We start from the raw sequence: 16,932 nt of genomic DNA on the forward strand, positions 1-16,932 counted from the left end.
CGCGTCAGTGGCTACTTCCAAAATGTGACGTCCAGATACTTCGACTTTGAGTTTAAAAAGCTCTTTAGGTTGTCTCGAGAGACTTGTGACCTCGTGTGCGAGCGCTTCAGGCGCTCTTCCTCGTATCCGAAGGCTGTGAGCGGACGGCGGAAAATTTCTGCTGAAGAGACAATTTTGATTGCCCTTAGCTATATCGGGAATCAAAGCAGCATGAATTCTGTGGCCGACCGATTTGACGTGACCGAGTCTTCTGTTGTGTTGTGCCTTCGGAGGGTGCTGGACTTTCTCATGGACATCAGCGACGAAGTGATCGCTTGGCCAGACGATGCAGAGCTGGCCCGCAGCAAGACACGTTTTCTCTCTAAGAGTGGTGGGAAAGGTCCCCGAAATACTGTTGGCTGCATTGATGGCAGCCATGTCGAGATTGCCAAGCCTGAAGACTCCACTGCTTCCTATATCAATAGGAAGAAGTGGCCGTCGATAATACTGCAGGGGATCTGCAATGACCAGAACAAGTTCCTGGATGTGTTCATCGGATTTCCCGGCTCTGCGCACGATGCCCGCGTGCTGAAGGAGAGTCCCTTCTTCGCGGAAGCCACCAGTAAATGCGGGGACGATTACATACTGGGCGACTCGGCGTACCCGCTTCTACCGTGGTTATTGACACCCTACAGGGACAATGGATCAAGCTTTCCTTCGTGGAAAAAGAAGTTTAACAAGTACCATAGCCAGCAACGAGTGGCTATAGAGAATACGTTCGGTCTTGTTAAACAGCGCTTCAGGCGGCTGTATCTGATTGATGCCAAGAGCATTCTCCAGTGCTGCAAGATTGTAATGGGCGCTTGTGTGCTTCACAATTTGTGTAATGCTGAAAGAGATTTTATAGCCGAGCTTGCAGACAACCCTCACATTGACGACGTAGGTAACAACGATGAAGATATCGGAATCACCTCACCAGCGTGCTCCGAGAGCCGAAGGCAAATGATTGCTCAGCATCAGTGCTAGGAAAACATCCTTGCTTGCGTAAAAAAACATTTCCCCGACAAGTTCTGAATGGCTACTCTTTATTTGTGCGCACGACACTTATCAATTCCTTCAGCAAGGCCATTCTTGCTTCGTGCCGTGCTTGCCTGGCAGCCTCCGCATCTGCAATCACTTTCAAAAGGACTTCCACAGGCGTGTCCCTGCGACGCCTTTTCTTTGTTTGCCCAAGCTGTGGCTCTGCTTGGCGCTCGCTGCTGGGTTCAATTTCTTCCCTGTAAAATGCATGAGAATGACTTCCCGTCATGTCATCACAAATAAAAACAACTTACCCAGAGGCGGTGTCTTCTTGTTCTGGGGACGGCTGGGAAGTCAGGGCTCTTCCCTGTGTCAGCAGCACCGTTGGTGTTATATGGTGCTGTTTTTCCAGTACGTCCGCTAGCTCGCTGAAAAATTTAAGCAGCTTTTATAGCAGTTTGGAAACAGACACGAAATCAAGCTTATTTTACTTACCTCTCGTAGTCGCATGACACTCGAGAGTGGCCCGACGAGTTGTTTTTTACTTTGGTTTTTTTATATTGGCGCTCTAGTGATTTCCACTTGTTCTCCACCTGAACCGCTGTCAGGTTTCCGCCGAACTCAGCGTTTATAATGCCAGCCAGCTTCGTCCACATCAGCTTCTTTGTTCTGTATATAATGTTGGAGTAATGCATGTGCATGCAAGAAGCCAAACATATTAAGCCATGTTACTTTTACTAGATAAATAGAACTTTGTTTACTAGTAATGCACGACTTACCTGAAGCCACCTTTCTTGCTCCCGAACTCTGTGAGCGCTTTGTAATTCGCGATGAGAAGCAGCGCCTTAGGCCTCGGCCAAAATTCTCTTTCACCATCGGGCTGGGCTTCGGCGCTCGTACTAGGGCCTGGCAGCGCCAGCTGCGAATCGTCGGCTGCCGAAACCGAGCCTCTACCTCCACTGTTTGGTATGTCGGCTGTGGGTTCCGTAGCCCTTTGGCTGCCGGGCAGCTCGGCACTTCCAGCTCCGCCGGCCTCGTTGGCAAAAACAACGCTGACGCGTATGCCATCTATGAAAAATAAGCGGCAAAGAAAAAACAAAAAAAAACTAGGATCAGCAAGCCACCGCGGTATGAACAGAAGTGCGAACTGCGTACCCGCGAAAGTTACCACACACGTGCTATTGCTATTACCGTCACATGTGCTCAAATGGGGACACTCACCTTCCGTCTCGTACAGCAATCCTCCTTGCTCCCCGGCCGCATGAACGCCGTTTTCGTCTACGACGGGGAACACGTCCCTTTCCTCGTTTTGCAGAAGCAATTTCATGTCGTCTGCAACACACCTCGTGATCTCGTGAACTGAACAAAACTGACTGCGGAGCAAGTGCAAACGTGCAGAGAACTCGTGTACGAAAAGGCTTGCACGATGTCAAATGAAGTGCGGCAGTGCAGGTGGCGCGCGCTGCACTCGCCAAATCGAGCGCCAGAGTGCAGCACTCTTGAACTAGTGCCGAAAGTGCAGCCAAATCGAGGAGACCAAGTCATGGGTCGGGAGGAAACACCTGTTTGACCAGCGTTGCCAAACGTTTAAGATAATCTGGCAACAGTTGTACACCCAGTGCGTCGTTTGATGATTGGTTTTTGGGGAAAGTAAATGGCGCAGTATCTGTCTCATATATCGTTGGACACCTGAACCGCGCCGTAAGGGAAGGGATAAAGGAAGGAGTGAAAGAAGAAAGGAAGAAGAGGTGCCGTAGTATAGGGCTCCGGAATAATTTCGACCACCTGGGGATCTTTAACGTGCACTGGCATCGCACAGCACACGGGCGCCTTAGCGTTTTTCCTCCATAAAAACGCAGCCGCCGCGGTCGGGTTCGAACCCGGGAACTCCGGATCAGTAGTCGAGCGCCCTAACCACTGAGCCACCGCGGCGTTAGCTCTTTTGGTAATCACTTGCTTATCACGTGCACCGTCGCGCCTCCCATACAGCGATGGCGGCCCCAATTTCGGAGGCTGCCACTGCTTGCTCGCTCGACGCTTGGTGTCGCTGCAGTTGAACCGGTCTCGACTCCCAAAAATCAAGTTCATCTAAACACGCACTGGTCGAGTTGGGTGGACCTCGCTCAGCCCGACCCCCTACTCAACCAGACGTTATTGGTTCATATAAACAGGGCTAACCAAGAACTCGCTTCCCGCCCTATTAAGTTTTATCCAACTTTGACTTATTTCGTTGTGAAATTATAAGCAGTGAAGGAGGTGTGAAAGGAAGTAAATCTACTACAATTTATAATAAATATTGTCACGAGGTGGTGAAAATGCCATGAAAAAACAGACGAGCAGATTAACATGGTACTGAAACAAGGTCTTTATTGGGCTGCTGCAGAATAGGCGTCTACACCCATACGCGGTCACTTGGCTTGTATTGTGCGTGGCGACGGCGGAGATTGTAGCGTCGGGCGTAGGGTTCGCTCTTGGTGTGTAATGCGTAGCCGAGCGACTCGTAGAGCTCCCGCACGCTGCAAGCAGGCGGTGACGTCAAGGTTGTCCTCACTGGTGACGTTTGGCAGCATGGCGTCAAGCGTTGTCGTTGCTTCTTCGCCGTAAATGAGCCTAAAATGTGTCATATATGACTGGTCATCTCAACTGCGGTGTAGTAGACGAACATGACGTACGGAAGGAAGACATCCCAGGTTCAGCGTCGGCGACCATGGCGAGCTTGTCTGCAGTGGTTTTGTTCAAGCGCTGCGTGAGGCCGCTCATCTGTGGATGAAACACAGTCGTCGTCCGACGGCATCTATACTGTAGTGCACGATGACTTGCGTTAGCCCCGCAGTGAACGCAGTTCGTGTGTGTCACGCAGGACACAGTGAAAGAAGGAAAATACGCGCTGTAGTCACAATGGGCGTCCTAGGTGGTGTTGCAAATGGGTTGCAAGCCCCAAGGGTAGCGTTGGCCTGGCGGCCTGGGGCACAACTGGAAACATCCGAAGGTCCTGGCAAAGGATGAGTCGACTGGCAACAGAACTTGTTTATTCTGGCATCTCAAAAGAGCAGCCGGTCAGGGCGACCACGTTACTCGAAGGAAGAAAATCGAAGTCTCTCCTTGGCGTCCGGCGCAGCTGCCTTTTATACCCTCGGAGTCGAGGGCAAGAAGGAACGGCTTGGAATGAGTCGCACGAGACGGCGACGCACGGACATGTACAGACGTGACGGGCGCGTCCGCCGGGCCGGCGCCGGTCAGACCTTGCCTCCCAGTTGGGGAGCTCCTCTCCCCGGCTGCCGCGCTTTGACAAGCGTGGGCTCCAACATGCACACACACACACACGCACACACGACGACACGTGGCATTGAAACCTGCCTGGACGCGCTTGGCGGGAGGCGTTACGGCAGCACTGAACGGGCCCAAAATGACCGCCACTTTGAACGAAGCCCCGGCGTCCGTTGCATCCGCGCCGGCTATACCGCGCGTCGTAGGCGAAACGTAACAGACCGCCCCGCCGGGAGAAGGAGATCCCGATGGTCAGGGGACTGCATCCGCTGTCCGGAGGGATGTCGCTCGATGATGCTCGTAATCGAAACCGGTCGTCCCTCGACGTTGCTTGAGCGCAGCGCACAGAGAAGGCCTCGTTCTCAGGTTCAGGATCACACAGGACACTGCAAAGTGACTTCGGGAGAGTTGCCATTTTTGTGCTCGTTCCCAGCAAGCGTTAGAACTACGCCGAAACGCAACCGCTCAGTCAGCAAGCACGAGACAACCCTCACTAAGCTCTGCCAGGCTCTTTCCCCTTTTATACTACTGCCTAATTTCTTACAGTAGTCAAGCAGCACTGAGAACGCGTCCACAAATTGGAAAATTGCACTAGAAAGCACATAATCACTTTGAAACACTAAACAAAAGCAATATGTTAAAAATCCTGCCTCAGGAAGAAAACATCAGTAACAAACAACTTTGAGGCGGATTTCTACGTTAGGGGCTTCGACTTAAGCCATCGGCGTTACCGTTGAGACTCCCCTTTTTGTAACGCACCTCAAAGGAATATTGTTGCAAAGCGAGGCTCCAGCGCAGGAGGCGGCCATTTTTGGGAGAGATGGTCTGCAGCCATTGGAGAGGGCAGTGATCCGTCTCAATGATAAACCTCGAGCCGGCTAGGTAGCATGACAATTTCTGAACGGCCCACACGAGACACGCACACTCTTTCTCGGTGGCGCTGTACGCCTGCTCACGACAGGTCAGCTTACGACTAGCATACAGGACAGGGTGTTCCACTTCTCCATTGTCCCTTTGGCACAGTACAACGCCCATGCCTCGCTCACTAGCATCGCACTGAACAACGAACCCTTTTGTGTAGTCTGGCGATCGTAGCACAGGCTGGCTTGTTAGGGCGCTCTTTAGGGCGCTAAAAGCTCTTTCCTTTGTCTCGCTCCAGACGACTGTTTGGGGCTCTGTTTTTCTTAGAGCATCCGTCAGGGGAGCCGCGATATCGGAGTACCTGGGGATGTACCTCTGATAGTAGCCGGCGACACCTAAGAACGACCGAATATCGGTCTTCGTGCGCGGTGGCGGGAAGTCTCGCACAGCGGCCACCTTTATTTCAGAGGGGCGGCGACGAGCCTGTCCAATCACGTGACCGAGGTAGACAACCTCGGCCTGTGCTAATTGGCACTTGGGAGCCTTGACTGTCAAGCCCGCTTCGCGCAGCCGGGTTAGCACTGCCCGCAAGTGTGCCATATGCTCAGACCAGGATGCGGAGAATATCGCTACGTCGTCTAAATACGGTAAAGCGAATTCTTCCTGTCCCCGCAACACTTTGTCCATGAGGCTTGAAAAGCAGTATGGCGCGTTCTTCAAACCAAAACTCAAAGCTTTAGGACGGAATGTTCCCATTGGTGAAATGAACGCCGCATACCTACTAGCCTCTTCTGTAAGTGGAACCTGCCAATAACCCCTGACAAGATCTAGGGTGGAAATAAACTGAGCGCTACTAACTTTCTCAAGGCGCTCCTCGATGTTAGGGATCGGATAAATTTGATCCTTAGTGATGGAATTAAGCCTGCGGTAGTCGACGCAAGGACGAGGTTCCTTGCCCGGTACCTCAACTAAAATCAAAGGGGAGGTATAATCACTCTCACCCGCCTCAATAACACCGAGCTGTAGCATTTTCTTTACCTCAGCCTCCATAATATCGCGCTGGCGGGGTGACACCCGGTACGCCTTGGATCGTACTGGCTCTGGGGAGGTAAGTTCTATATCATGAGTAAGGACAGAAGTCCTACCAGGCCTCTCAGAGAACTGACCTTGAAACTCTTGTAAGAGTTGGTGTAGTTCGGTTTTCTGCTCAGGCGACAGCGGTGCTTTAATGATTAAGTCACTAATGACCTGATCAGTGTCTTCCCTGTTCGTCACTGAGCCTAGTCCCGGAAGCTCGACTAACTTTCCCGTGTCGGGCATTTCCTCTCCAGTACCTGGTGCCTTCAACGCTACAGGCTCAATTTTATTCAGTTCGGACGTGCTCTGAATACCAGCTTGCTGCGCCTCCGACCCTTTCTCATTGTTCGACAACGTCGGCCCCGCAACTACCGCCTTTGCAGCGAGCTCCCGAACTCTCGATCTGGTTAAGGCCTGAACGCTAGCCTCACCAAACAAAAGCCCCTTCTCGCGCAGGAGGTGATCGGACCTGTTCGAAAATAGGTACGGGTACTGGGGGGGGGGGGGGGGGGGGGGGGCAGCATAGATGACACTACGGCCTCCGTCTCAAGTGCTCCGAAAGGTCCTTCAATAAGCACTTTTGCTACGGGCAGACACACGCTATGAGCTAGAAGTGTTTTTTGCTGCCAAAACTCATAAAACTGACATCCCCTTCCGTTGCATTGTTACTGAACGGGGAACTTGGCAACATGCCGTTTCAAGTTTTTTGCAAAGTAAATTGTGTTCACTGACAGTAGAAGACCCGTTTCTTGTATCTAATTCCGAGGCGGTTGTGCAATATCTGAAACTAAACAATCCTGGTGGGTGTGATATGTTTAGTATTGATGTGCAGGATTTATTCTATTCATTGCCACATGATAGGCTCCTCCAGTGTGTTAAGAAATGTATAGTAGAGGATAATGATGAAGAAGCATTCATTTCAAAGTGTGGCGTTTCTGTGGGCTCGTTTTTGGAGCTTGTGTCATTTTATCTCAAATCCACATTTGTTGATTGGGAAGGCAGGCTATATGTTCAAAAAACAGGAGTGTGCATTGGCTCAAAAGTGGCTCCGGTACTTAGTAATATCTTTCTTTCCTATGCAGATAGGAGCATTAAAGTTAACTTAGACAACCGTGTAAAACAAATCTTCCGGTATGTAGACGATTATCTTGTTTTTGTTGAATCCCATGACTTCAAGGCACATGTGGATGACATTTTAAAGACTTTTGAAAACTGCGGGTTTGGTCTGAAATTTACCTTTGAATTACCGGAAGATAATCAGCTGCAATTCTTGGATATTAGATTGGAGAAAAAGGTGAATCATGTTTGTTGGTCCTTCCTACAGCGGTCGGAAAAGCCCTTGCTAAATTATCAGTCTGGGCACTCGAAAATAGTTAAATGTGGCATAGCAGTGTCTTGTTTAGGATCTGCACTTACTAAGTCATGTATTCATACTTTAGGCAGCAGTTTCGATAAGCAAGTTCAAAGGCTAAGGTCAGCGGGCTTCCCCAAAGATGTGATAGCGCTTGCTAGCAACAAGATCCTGAAGAAGATGAAGTCGTTTGGTAGACATGAAGCACAGGAAAATTCCGGCAATGACAGAACGAAGTATGCGGTAATACCCTACATTCATCAGTTATCCCATAGGCTTAAGCAGGTTGGCACTAGATATGGGGTTAAAGTGCTCTTTTCGGTCCCTAATAAACTAGGCAAGGTTTGTGCTATTGTTGACAAAAGAGCCCGGGAACAGAAGCAAATAAGAGGCAAAAGAAAAAATGCATGCCAGGTGGATCATGAGTCAACCTTTGTGCCATGTGCAGAGGGAGTGGTTTATGACATACCTTTTAAATGCGGCAAGAGTTACATTGGGCAAACCGGTAAATGCATAAATACACGCTTACGTCAGCATAGAACCTCTTTGAATGGTGCTCCTTCATCAAATCTGTCCCTTCATTACAGAGATTGTCTTCTAAACAAACCCGGTGTGTCTAACAAAAAAGCATGCCTTCCTCTGCTTAACAGGGCTAAGATTAAATTCAGACATCCAGATCAGTTAACTAGGGAGTTGTGTGAAGCCTATCACATTCACAAGAACATCGACACGTGCGTTAGCACACCATCTGCAAACTTACATGAGTGTGAAATTTTGTATCTAGATTTTTAACTCTCTTTTGCGTGCCTGGTGGGGGAAGCGCAGGCGCTTTGGGTTGTCAGTTGTGTGCATATAATCTGTGTTTTTTTCAAATAAACTTTCAGTTGTTAGTAGCGCTTGTCCTTGTCTTCCTTCTCTGTTCTTGTTCCTAGTCGCAGCGCTGGTGAAATTGTGCTATGAGCTTCCACGGCTTGCTTGATCCATGCGCACTCGCCCGTGAACATATCGGGTTCTACGTAAGAGCGGTGAACTACATCTATTGTAGCTGCGGAATCACGAAGCACTCGGCACTCTTTCCCGTTCACGAGGAAGTCTCGCATGTAAGGCTCGAGAAGCTTCATGTTCTCGTCAGTGCTACATAATGACAAACACACGACTTTTCTTTTTGTTTCTGGACACTGCGCCGAAAAGTGACCCGGCTTCTGGCACGTATAACACACGCGCGCTTGCCTCGTCTCGAACCGCTTTCTGCGTTCGGCTTCGGCTGCCGCCGTCTCCTTACGTTCGGTCGGACTGCTTTCACTCGCAACCGCACTACGTGTGTCCCCCCTTGCTCTCATGGGTGTGAACTTCGGCCTCTCAGACTTGGAGCCAAATTCACCCTTTTGACCGTCCTTAGCTCCGCGAGCCCGACGCGTCACAAACTCCTCGGCTAGCTCGGCGGCTTTAGCCACTGTACTAACGTCTGGCCTATCCAAGACCCAGTACCGCACGTTCTCAGGTAACCGACTATAAAACTGTTCTAGCCCGAAACACTGCAGAATTTTCTCGTGGTCACCAAACGCTTTCTCTTCTTTGAGCCACTCCTGCATGTTTGACATAAGCCTGTAGGCAACCTCTGTATATGACTCACTTCTGCCTTTTTCATTTTCCCGAAACTTCCGACGGAACGCCTCCGCTGACAGCCTGTACTTTTTTAGCAGACTCGATTTCACTTGGTTGAAATCCTCTGCCTCCTCTCTCTTCAAGCGAGCGACTACGTCGGCCGCCTCGCCGGGTAACAAAGTGAGCAAGCGCTGTGGCCACATTTCCCGAGAGAACCCCTGCTTCTCGCACGTTCGCTCAAAGTTAACCAGGAACAAACCAATGTCCTCTCCAAGCTTAAACGGCCGCATCAGGTCAGTCATTTTGAACGATACTCGTTCTCCTGCACCGTGTGCCTGACTTCCATTACGAGCGCGTTCCATCTCTACCTCGAGACGCTTCATTTCCAAAGCGTGTTGACGGTCGCGCTCTTCTTTCTCTTTATCTTTTTGCTCTTTACGTTCCCGCTCGTCTTTCTCTTTTTGCCCTTTACGTTCGCGCTCGTCTTTCTCTTTTTGCTCTTTACGTTCGCACTCGTCTTTCTCTTTTTGCTCTTTACGTTCGCGCTCGTCTTTCTCTTCTTTCTGCTCCCTCTCCTCAATGGTCTCAAGGCATTCCGACAGCTCGTCATCCTCAGCCTCCAATTCAAGAATAGCCCTTAGCAGTTCTGGTTTTCTGAGTTTGTCTGAGACATCCAGACCCAACTCTCTTGCAAGCTCCAGCAATTTTGGTTTGCGCAACGACTTCAAATCCATGGCTGCTCCGAATGCTGCTTTCTCTACTGCCTACTATTGTCTTGCCGCAAACTAACCCGGCAGCAACGACAACACAATTACCAGCTCTGTTTCTGACACTAACAAAAGCCTGGCAAAACTCAGAAGAAGAAAGTCCCGCACTCACCAAACCTCGCAGCCAAGAATTCAGCGCAGTCGTTCCGCTGCAGGCAACCAGTCATCACACAGGGCTCGTTGCACTGCTCCCGGATGGTCGTTGAGCTGCTCAGCATACAGTTGACCGCATATCTTCGCTGCTGGCCTCCGTTGTCGCGATCTCACCGCTGGCAACCAGTTGTTGCAAATGGGTTGCAAGCCCCAAGGGTAGCGTTGGCCTGGCGGCCTGGGGCACAACTGGAAACATCCGAAGGTCCTGGCAAAGGATGAGTCGACTGGCAACAGAACAACTTGTTTATTCTGACATCTCAAAAGAGCAGCCGGTCAGGGCGACCACGTTACTCGAAGGAAGAAAATCGAAGAGTCTCCTTGGCGTCCGGCGCAGCTGCCTTTTATACCCTCGGAGTCGAGGGCAAGAAGGAACGGCTTGGGATGAGTCGCACGAGACGGCGACGCACGGACATGTACAGACGTGACGGGCGCCTCCGCCGGGCCGGCGCCGGTCAGACCTCCTCGCCTCCCAGTTGGGGAGCTCCTCTCCCCGGCTGCCGCGCTTTGACAAGCGTGGGCACCAACATGCACACACACACACACACGCACACACGACGACACGTGGCATTGAAACCTGCCTGGACGCGCTTGGCGGGAGGCGCTATGCTGGAACCGCATGGCGCGTTTTCCGCGAGCGAAAAACGCGACGCGCGGTGGACGCCCGCGTTGCCGTCAACGCGCGAGCACCCGCACGAAAAAAGGGAAGCGGCGCCTTCGCGGCGCGTTTTCCGGGTTGCCAGACAACGTAACTCCCAACGACATTAATTGTCCCTGCTACCGCATATGTAATATGCACTTAAACTTACACAACACTGCAATAGAAATAATCTAAGTGTAATTACACAACGACATTTTTTTTCCGAAGTATATTTATCAAGCTTAATTTCAAGCAGGAAGAGTGTGTGCGAAATTGCGACTATGTACTTTCTGCATGCCAAGAGGCCGCTGCTTGTTTACAACTCGACATATAAATGGAGTTGTGGAGTGTCGGGCGCTTACTACAGAGCAGAAGAGGCGATTGCTACTGTTAAGAGGGATGCTGATTCTGAAGCAAGACTGCTTTCTCCATTTTCGATTAACACGATGCGCGCACGAAACAGTTGCACGTGTTATTCACGTGCGCGCCGGTTCTGCAGAGCGAAAAAAAAATGCGCCGAAGAGGCTCCGTCGAGATGCGCAGAGAGTAGGGCCATCTAGTGGCAAAACCAAAAACCAAAAATGCCACGTGACCAAATACCACGTGACTTACTTGAAATCTGATTGGCGGACGCGCCCCGGACGCGCCGCGCGATGCGTTTTTTTCTACTCCGAGCAGCAGCACGCGGCGGCGCGATTTCGTGCTGGGCACGCGTCAAAACGACGCGCGCGTCCCAGCATCCGCGCGTCAATCGCGCCTGAATCGCGCCATGCGGTTCCGCCTTTACGGCAGCACTGAACGGGCCCAAAATGACCGCCACTTTGAACGAAGCCCCGGCGTCCGTTGCATCCGCGCCGGCTATACCGCGCGTCGTAGGCGAAACGTAAAGGCGGAACCGCATGGCGCGTTTTCCGCGAGCGAAAAACGCGACGCGCGGTGGACGCCCGCGTTGCCGTCAACGCGCGAGCACCCGCACGTAAAAAGGGGAGCGGAGCCTTCGCGGCGCGTTTTCCGGGTTGCCAGACAACGTAACTCCCATGAATTGTCCCTGCTACCGCATATGTAATATGCCCTTAAACTTACACAACACTGCAATAGAAATAATCTAAATGTAATTACACAACGACATTTTTTTTCCAAAGTATATTTATCAAGCTTAATTTCAAGCAGGAAGAGTGTGTGCGAAACAGCGACTATGTACTTTCTGCATGCCAAGAGGCCGCTGCTTGTTTACAACTCGACAGAAAATGGAGTGTCGGGCGCTTACTACAGAGCATAAGAGGCGGTCGCGTATATCCCACAGGACGCGACGCCTCTCCACTTCCGTGATAAGGGCCTCGTTGAAGACTGCTTTCTCCATTTTCGATGAACACGATGCGCGCACGAAACAGTAGCACGTGTTTTTCACGTGCGCGCCGGTTCTGCAGAGCGAAAAAAAAAATGCGGCGAAGAGGTTCCGTCGAGATGCGCAGAGAGTAGGGCCATCTAGTGGCAAAAACAAAAACCAAAAATGCCACGTGACCAAATACCCCGTGACTTACTTGAAATCTGATTGGCGGACGCGCCCCGGACGCGCCGCGCGAGGCGTTTTTTTCTCCTGCGAGTAGGAGCACGCGGCGGCGCGATTTCGTGACGGATCATACTGGGCACGCGTCAAAATGACGCGCGCGTCCCACCATCCGCGCGTCAATCGCGCCTGAAATCGCGCCATGCGGTTCCGCCTTAACAGTGGTTTCTTGGTTATCGTCGTTTTTCGACGTTTCCTTCAATGGTCGCTTGAGCGACCGAGTGTTTTGTGCTTCGAGAATGTAATCAGGCTGACGAATTGGAAGGCCACGGCTCCTCCTTGGGTCCACGAGCTCAGGCAGCAAGCAGTGCATATAAAATTTTTTGAGCCGCGGCAACATCTCGTCCTCCCAAAACGATTGATTCCTGGATATCACCTCAGTGCTGATGCCTTTTTTGGTCCACAACACAAACAAGCACTTCCTACGGCGAGCAATATTCAACTGTCCTTGCACTTGATACCAGTAATTACTGTTTGTCTTCAGCTGCAATCTCCCGTTCTTGTTTTCCTCACAGCACGTTATTTTTTTGGCGCGAACTCCTTCCAGTGGAGTAAGGTGCCTCGCTGAGTACGGACACTTGACTTCAACAAGAACGTCCTCCCCAATGAGTCCGTCCGGGGAAGCGCCAAGAAAGGGGCTCTCCTGGTCAACAAACAGGCCGCACTCCTTCACCACGACGTTGCACTCATTCTCGATTTGTTTGAGTGCTAAGCACTCGTGGTCCTTTCCATTCCGAATCGCTTCGGAAGTTATTTCTTTGCACAGGATGTCACCAACTGTCCGCCCACATCCCGCCGTTGGCTTCCTTTTACAAATAGCACCAAACAATGATGCCGTCAATCTTTTTCGCCTTTCTTGTTTCCACACAGTGGATCCACTTTGCTTTGACGTTGCTCGCTGCAGGTCTTCGATGTTAGTTGCTGATAGCGAGAGCGATTTCAGGAAGTTGTCGGAAGCAGATTGAAATGCATCAGGCTCCACGTCTGGTACGCCGTAATCAGCATCGGCACCAATATGTCGCTCTTTTTCTCGATGCTGGCAGCGTGGAGTGATTGATATCTTCTTTTTCGGTAGCTTTCGCTTCGCATCTCTCCTAGAAATTAATGCCTTCACAAATGATGCTGTGCATCCTCCAAGGTGCCCTCCCGATATCCTGCGCGCGATTTTTTCCTGGTATGTTCCTCGGCAGTTGAGAGATAAGGAGGCTGCAAAACACCTTGTCTCGTAAGATGCTTTCAAGGAATAGTTTATCCTCTTTCCACCTACAAATTTTGCCACAACGGAATTGTAATGCTCGGCAGCATTGTTATCGACGTCCATTATTAGGCTCGCCGCGTTTGCAACCACTCTGCTCATGGCAACACAAATTTCTTCAAAGATGCCTTTCTGAACTATTTCAGGAAATATATTTTCTTCTCCCGCTTTGCTTCCGGAACAGGAGTAATCAGCACAGTTTGCGTGGTCTCCAAACACATGATTTGGGCCGTTCTTCATGTCATGAGCAAGATGGTCTATTTTTTCAGAAAACGATGCATCTTCACTGCTTCTAACTTTTATTGCTGTTGCAACTCCATGCCGTAGGCGCACAGCTGCTTGGAGAATAGAGTTTTTTAATTTAGGAGGAATTTTTTCCAGCCGCTTCTTCTGAGCGATCTCTCTTATTTTTGCTGCATAGTTTCGAAGTAGGTGGTTCCTGCACTCAATTTTTTCAACCCGCTGGTTGCCATACGGTGCTGCTGCGACGATAGATCGTTAAGTGCTGGAATCACCATCAGCTATAAGCTTTGTATATTTTATGCCATGTAGCTCAACGCTTTTCGTGAAGACTTCAACAACAATAGCTTGCTCCATGCTTGTTGAGCTTCACTGCCAGTTCTTGTGGCACTGATGCTCTTTCGGGGTGGCACCTTGTGGAGTCCGACGACACATTGCGCATACCTTGTTTTTCACGCCAAGGTGCAGGACTTTTCCAGTTCTGTGACCAACGATGGCAGCCTGAAAGAGTAAGACCAATATTAGTCACGAAGCTGCCATACTGGCTGCACTGATAATCGCTAGAACATATATAGGTATTGTCATGCTTGTGACTCAAGTGCTGCTTTGTAACTACCTCCAGGCAAATTGATGCCTTTCGATCACAGCGGTACATAGCCCCGCTTTCATGCTTATTCTATAGTCTTTCTTCCTGCTCGTAGTGTTATGTAAATACTCGGTTTTTCAGAAGATATTAATCACTGCACAACAGGAAAAAAATTATAATTATTAAAACTGTGCGTTTGCACGTATACAAGGACCAACTCAAACACACATAACATCGCTGACAGCATTTTTGTATTCACAGTTCTAATCACTGCACGCTCTCTCTCTTCGTTGACGCTAGCACTGAAACTAGTTTAAGTGCTTTGTTATGAAAGCGCGGGCCTTTTCCATATCTCTTCAATAGCCAAAGGAGCAAGTGTAAAATATTTCATGTACAAAATACAAAATTTAAAGTACAGCATTTTTACCACTTTGGCAATTAAATAAATTTTTACACTCACCACGCCTGACCATGGCCGGGCTAAAGGGGAGCGGCGCGCGCGGCCGGGCTAAAGGAAAGCGGCGCGCGCGCGCCGCTCCCCTTTAGCCCGGCCATGGCCTGACGAAGCGTCATATTTGTTCTTGTAGGATCTCTTTGACCACGCACCATCTGCGATGACTGCTATCGTGGGTGTACCGTCACTGTCAATGTTGCCACATTCTCTTGCCAGCCTTGCCTCTTCTGCGCCCGCTCTTTTCACTTCCTCCCAGGCGGCTTGATTGATAATGTGGCCAACGTTGTCCTCTATTTTTGTGTAAGTGTCCGATGACATTCTTGGGATGTTCATAGACGCAAGCAGTTCGTTAAGGTTTGAGAAGCCACAGCCAATTGACATTATTCCACATACCGCCGATGTGTTTACATCACCGCAGCCGATAGAAGCTTGTGCGTCAGGTGGCGGGTCCGTGTGGATGACATCCTTCCTTCGGCACATCCTGCATACGAGAGTCAACGTGCTTCGAAGACCTTGCTTTCTTTCAGACTCACAGTCCATATCCACTAAAGTGCAGTTGAAGGGAGCATGGAGGGCGGTCTTTTGCAAGCTGCTCAACAGGTACTGAAGGCTAACAATGCGCCGACCTTGAATTCCAGCACTTGCACTGCCGTTCTTTACTGGGGTGGTCGCGGAACCTCCAATAGCAATATCTTCGTCGCACAACCCTGTTGCGCTCATCACTGAAGATGATGAAGATGACAGGGCACTTCCTGGCACCTCCGGCTCTCTGATGAGGGCTTCAACGTCTGCCAGCCTTGGGTTGTGCTCGTTGACTTCAGGCGTCGAATAACCTTCAGCAGGGTGGCCAAGGTCACCACGATAGCGAGAAGAGTGTCTTTTGCTCGTAGGAGCTTCGTTTTCGAGAGCTGACCGCTTTCTGGTGTTCGCAATCAGTGCACCTGCACGCTTACGCTTCCCGTACCTGAAATTCTTTGATGGCATTTTCTGCTGACTTGTTGCCTGCTGGTATTCAAGCCCTTTGAGACAAATCTACTGCTGTCAAGACAGGGATCAAAAGTATGGCGCACAAAAGTGCCACAAGATGATGACCACCGTTAGAACAAGCCAAACACTCAAGCCTTGTTGGTGCTGAGAAACGGAACATGGGTGTTCGGCGCTGGGAACGCTCGTACGAGACTAGGAAAAGTAAGCTACACGCTGTCACTGCACTCGAGGACATCCATCTGTAGCTATATAAGGAAGGCTACGCGGGAAAGGGAAGAAGACCAGCCATGAGGCCTTGTCTGGGTACCTGCACACTCTGGGAACCCTGGGAACGAGACGGCTCACATGAATGCTCGAGGTGTCGTCAGCCGAGTAGGTGAGCTGGACGTCCCGGGAAGGTCCACGAGAGATGGGCTGGTATCCTTTCATGACATTACTAATCATTTCAGACTTGAGCGGAGGATTTACCCACCCCCGGACAAGCAATTGGTGAAGGCGCAGGAATGCGTCTGGCGAAGATTGCAGACTAGATGTTTCTTCAACCCATACGTATTGAGCAAAATCTACCCGGACATTCCGCCGGAGTGCAAATGGTGTCACGAATTGGCAACCTATGACCACATATTATGGAGCTGTAGCATAGCACCGCCACCGCCGGACATTATGCGTGATCCTTCCCTCGAGCAGTGGGAGGCCGTGTTGGCCAGCTCAGACCCGGTCGTCCAGACCAGGGCCGTGGAGTGGGCCACCCAGGTCGCCGTCAGCCATGGGTTGATGGCCATCTGACACGGAATCGTCCACACATGCTCTCTGACGAAAATAAAGTTTTTCCATCCATCCATTGTACTAGGAGCTCCTTTCTTTCCTTTTATTTGGGGCTGGCTGCATAGGTGCTCAACCCAATGGACCTTTTTCCAGTAATGTCCTGGGGATGCGCCAGGTCTCTTCCGCCATTTTAATCGAGCACACCTGTCTGCTTAAGCGAAACCAGAAACCCCACCCTACCACTGTAAAATAATTTTCTCAGAAAAGTCGAGGGAGCTTAGGCGGCCCAAACCAGAAACGCTAAATTGGTGGGTTACTGCGAAATGGCCCATTGTCTGACGCCCACATCCTTCTTTGCTGA

At 50.5% G+C, this 16,932-nt stretch overlaps 2 protein-coding genes across 2 annotated transcripts; both read right to left on the reverse strand.

Annotated features, from left to right (window-relative positions):
• Window positions 1–1,047: 1,047 nt before the first annotated feature.
• LOC144124417 (uncharacterized) lies at window positions 1,048–2,531 on the reverse strand. The gene is made up of 5 exons (XM_077657049.1): window positions 2,221–2,531; window positions 1,779–2,067; window positions 1,495–1,668; window positions 1,314–1,427; window positions 1,048–1,256 (listed from the first exon to the last, which is right to left on the reverse strand). The coding sequence occupies exons 1-5, from the start codon at window positions 2,324–2,326 to the stop codon at window positions 1,058–1,060; spliced, it is 882 nt and encodes a 293-aa protein (XP_077513175.1). The 5' UTR covers window positions 2,327–2,531; the 3' UTR covers window positions 1,048–1,057.
• An 8,624-nt stretch (window positions 2,532–11,155) lies between these two features.
• Window positions 11,156–15,137, reverse strand: LOC144122934 (uncharacterized). The gene is made up of 3 exons (XM_077655890.1): window positions 14,972–15,137; window positions 12,503–13,205; window positions 11,156–11,210 (listed from the first exon to the last, which is right to left on the reverse strand). Exons 1-3 carry the CDS (start codon window positions 15,135–15,137, stop codon window positions 11,156–11,158), a joined length of 924 nt encoding a protein of 307 aa, XP_077512016.1.
• Window positions 15,138–16,932: the final 1,795 nt, after the last annotated feature.

The sequence above is a fragment of the Amblyomma americanum genome, chromosome 3 (assembly GCF_052857255.1).
Source record: "Amblyomma americanum isolate KBUSLIRL-KWMA chromosome 3, ASM5285725v1, whole genome shotgun sequence".
NCBI classification, from domain to species: Eukaryota; Metazoa; Arthropoda; class Arachnida; order Ixodida; family Ixodidae; genus Amblyomma; species Amblyomma americanum.

Bases quoted from the DNA above. Each gene is read 5' to 3' on its own strand.
- LOC144124417 (XM_077657049.1), bottom strand. From the start codon at position 2,326: ATGAAATTGCTTCTGCAAAACGAGGAAAGGGACGTGTTCCCCGTCGTA. The intron at 2,068-2,220 runs GTGAGTGTCCCC...TATTTTTCATAG, and splicing joins ATTGCTGTACGAGACGGAAG to ATGGCATACGCGTCAGCGTT. The intron at 1,669-1,778 runs GTAAGTCGTGCA...CATTATATACAG, and splicing joins AGCAAGAAAGGTGGCTTCAG to AACAAAGAAGCTGATGTGGA.
- LOC144122934 (XM_077655890.1), bottom strand. From the start codon at position 15,137: ATGTCATCGGACACTTACACAAAAATAGAGGACAACGTTGGCCACATT. The intron at 13,206-14,971 runs GTGCGTGGTCAA...TCTCGCTATCAG, and splicing joins GATAGCAGTCATCGCAGATG to CAACTAACATCGAAGACCTG. The intron at 11,211-12,502 runs GTCGCTCAAGCG...TTCGCTCTGCAG, and splicing joins CTCGAAGCACAAAACACTCG to AACCGGCGCGCACGTGAATA.